This window comes from Morus notabilis, unplaced genomic scaffold (genome assembly GCF_000414095.1).
Source record: "Morus notabilis unplaced genomic scaffold, ASM41409v2 Scaffold1512, whole genome shotgun sequence".
Classification (NCBI taxonomy): domain Eukaryota; kingdom Viridiplantae; phylum Streptophyta; class Magnoliopsida; order Rosales; family Moraceae; genus Morus; species Morus notabilis.
In genome coordinates this window covers 2,413-6,215 of record NW_010367879.1, presented here as the reverse complement: position 1 = coordinate 6,215, position 3,803 = coordinate 2,413, and the positions used below count along the sequence as shown (strand labels likewise).

At 53.4% G+C, this 3,803-nt stretch overlaps 1 protein-coding gene across 1 annotated transcript in view; it reads right to left on the bottom strand.

Annotated features, from left to right (window-relative positions):
• LOC112094553 (mucin-2-like) overlaps window positions 1-2,943 on the bottom strand; it is a 35,689-nt gene extending 32,746 nt beyond the window's left edge. Inside the window, exon 1 of the mRNA XM_024175745.1 lies at window positions 2,718-2,943. Coding sequence (XP_024031513.1) covers window positions 2,718-2,943 — 226 coding nt within the window. The remainder of the gene's footprint in view (window positions 1-2,717) is intronic.
• Between the last annotated feature and the right edge of the window lie 860 nt (window positions 2,944-3,803).

Here is a 3,803-nt window from a genome sequence, read left to right as displayed (position 1 = left end):
ACTAGCGTTGCCCTTTTCTGGCTTCCGCTTCCTCAAGCCCCTTCAGTCTGAATCCACAGCGAGCACTGATACAAAACGACACTTTAGGATCAATTCTCATTCCTAAAGCAATCCAAATCTCAATTTCTGACCAAGATTTCCTATTAGTGTGCCCTAATCCATTTTAATGTTTCACATTATCATTCCAAGGGTTTTCAATCTCAAAACAAGGATTAACAATGTTAATCCATCTATCTCAAGTCCCCAAATGAAGCTAATTTGGGTTCTCCCCGAAAACAGGGGTCAAAACAACACTTTTCAGGCCAAACAGGGTCAAACCCGTGTCCACCGGTCAACCGGTGACAGAGCAGTACAACACTACCGGTCGACCGGTAATGTGCACACCGGTGGCGGCGGGGGCAGCGGTGACCCCCGCCGGTGGTGGTGGCCGGCGACAAAAAAATGCGGGAATGTTGGAAATCGAAGGAGAAAGTGCCGGAAAAGCTCAGAAAGCTCCAAATGGATGGAAAGCTTGCGGGAAAAACATAATATGACGGATTTATTCCCATTCTATAGATCCGTTGAGCCAACGTGATGATACCATGACCCTTCCCTGGAGAGCGTTGGCACGTCGGGGATCCGACTGTTGCGCCCCAATCACTAAGAATTGAGCCCTGTTGTGCCCACGTGATGAAACCACGGCCATGCCCTGGAGAGCGTGGGAACGTGGGGAATTCATTGTGCCTGTGATGATAATTATTATTCTTTGTGCCCACGTGATGATACCACGGCTAGCTAGGCCCTGGAGAGCATTGGCACGTCGGAGATCCGACTGCTGCGCCGCAGTCCCTAAGAATTGAGTCCTGTTGTGCCGACGTGATGATACCACGGCCATGCCCTGGAGAGCATGGGAACGTGGGGCATTGTGCCCATGTGATGATGCCACGGCATGCTAGGCCCTGGAGAGCATTGGCACGTCGGAGATCTGACTGTTGCACCCCAGTCCCTAAGAATTGAGCCATGTTGTGCCCTCGTGATGATACCACGGCCATGCCCTGGAGAGCGTGGGAACGTGGGGAAATCATTGTGCCCATGTGATGATACCACGACTAGCTAGGCCCTGGAGAGCTTTGGCACGTCAGAGATCCGACTGTTGCGCACCAGTCCCTAAGAATTGAGCCCTGTTGTACCCACGTGATGATACCACGGCCATGCCCTGCAGACCGTGGGAACGTGGGGAGTTCATTGTGCCCATGTGATGATACCACGGCTAGCTAGGCCCTGGAGAGCATTGGCACGTCGGAGATCCGACTGTTGCGCCCCAGTCCCTAAGAATTGAGCACTGTTATGCCCACGTGATGATACCACGGCCATGCCCTCGAGAGCGTGGGAATGTCGGGAATTCTCGAAAGCTCGGATTATTAGTATTATTATTATTCTTTGTGCCCACGTGATGATACCACGGCTAGCTAGGCCCTGGAGAGCGTGGGCACGTAGGGAATCCTCGGTTGCCCCGGTCCAAAGAGATGAGCATCGTTGTGCCGACGTGATGCTGCCACGGCCTTACCCTGGAGAGAGCGTTGGGACATTGGGGAACCTCAGAAGATCGGTCATGTCGGTGATTCTCGAATGCTCGGTCCCCAAGAATGGAGTCTCATCGTGCCCACATGATGATACCACGGCCATGCCCTCGAGAGCGTGGGAATGTCGGGAATTCTCGAAAGCTCAGATTGTTAGTATTATTATTATTATTATTCATTGTGCCCACGTGATGATACCACGGCTAGCTAGGCCCTGGAGAGCGTGGGCACGTCGGGAATCCTCGGGTGCCCCGGTCCAAAGAGATGAGCCTCGTTGTGCCCACGTGATGCTACCACGGCCTTGCCCTGGAGAGAGCGTTGGGATGTTGGGGAACGTCAGAAGATTGGTCACGCCAATGATTCTCGAATGCTCGGTCCCTAAGAATGGAGTCTCTTCGTGCCCACGTGATGATACCACGGCCATGCCCTGGAGAGCGTGGGAATGTCAGGAATTCTCGAAAGCTCGGATTATTAGTATTATTATTATTCTTTATGCCCACATGATGATACCACGGCTAGCTAGGCCCTGGGGAGCGTGGGCACGTCGGGAATCCTCGGTTGCCCCGGTCCAAAGAGATGAGCCTCGTTGTGCCCACGTGATGCTGCCACGGCCTCGCCCTGGAGAGAGCGTTGGGACATTGGGGAACCTCGAAAGATCGGTCATATCGGTGATTCTCGAATGCTCGGTCCCTAAGAATGGAGTCTCGTCGTGCCCGCGTGATGATACCACGGCCATGCCCTGGAGAGCGTGGGAATGTCGGGAATTCTCGAAAGCTCGGATTATTAGTATTATTATTTTTTTTATTATTATTCTTTGTGCCCACGAGATGATACCACGGCTAGCCATGGCCTGTAGAGTGTGGGCACGTCGGGAATCCTCGGTTGCCCCGGCCAAAGAGATAAGCCTCGTTGTACCCAAGTGATGCTGCCACGGCCTTGCCATGGAGAGAGCGTTGGGTCGTTGGGGAACCTCGGAAGATCGGTCATGTCAGTGATTCTTGAATGCTCGGTCCCTAAGAATGGAGTCTCTTCGTGCCCACGTGATGATACCACGGCTAGCTAGGCCCTGGAGAGCGTGGGGATGTCAGGAATTCTCGAAAGCTCGGATTATTAGTATTATTATTATTATTAGTATTCATTGTGCCCACGTGATGATACCACGGCTAGCTAGGCCCTGGAGAGCGTGGGCACGTCGGGAATCCTTGGTTGCCTTGGTCGAAAGAGATGAGCCTCGTTGTGCCCACGTGATGCTCCCACGGCCTTGCCCTGGAGAGAGCGTTGGAACATTGGGGAACCTCGGAAGATTGGTCATGTCGGTGATTCTTGAATGCTCAGTCCCTAAGAATGGAGTCTCTTCGTGCCCACGTGATGATACCACGGCCATGCCCTGGAGAGCGTGGGAAGGTCAGGAATTCTCGAAAGCTCAGATTATTAGTATTATTATTATTATTATTACTATTCATTGTGCCCATGTGATGATACCACGGCTAGCTAGGCCCTGGAGAGCGTAGGCACGTTTGGAATCCTCGGTTGCCCAGATTCAAAGAGATGAGCCTCGTTGTGCCCACGTGATGCTGCCACGGCCTTGCCCTGGAGAGAGCGTTGGGACGTTGGGGAACCTCAGAAGATCGGACATGTCGGGGATTCTTTAATTCTCGGTCCCTAAGAATGGAGTCTCTTCTTGCCCACGTGATGATACAACGGCCATGCCCCGCAGAGCGTGGGTATGTCAGGAATTCTCGAAAGCTCAGATTATTAGTATTATTATTATTATTATTCATTGTGCCCATGTGATGATACCATGGCTAGCTAGGCCCTGGAGAGTGTGGGCACGTCGGGAATCCTCGGTTGCCCCGGTCCAAAGAGATAAGCCTAGTTGTGCCCACGTGATGCTGCCACGGCCTTGCCCTGGAGAGAGCGCCTCGGTTGCCCCGGTCCAAAGAGATGAGCCTCGCTGTGCCCACGTGATGCTCCCACGGCCTTGCCCTGGCGAGAGCGTTGGAACGTTGGGGAACCTTGGAAGATTGGTCACGCCGGTGATTCTCGAATGCTCCGTCCCTAAGAATGGAGTCTCATCGTGCCCACGTGATGATACCCTGGAGAGCGTGGGCACGTCGGGAATCCTTGGTTGCCTTGGTCGAAAGAGATGAGCCTCGCTGTGCCCACGTGATGCTCCCACGGCCTTGCCCTGGCGAGAGCGTTGGAACGTTGGGGAACCTTGGAAGATTGGTCACGCCGGTGATT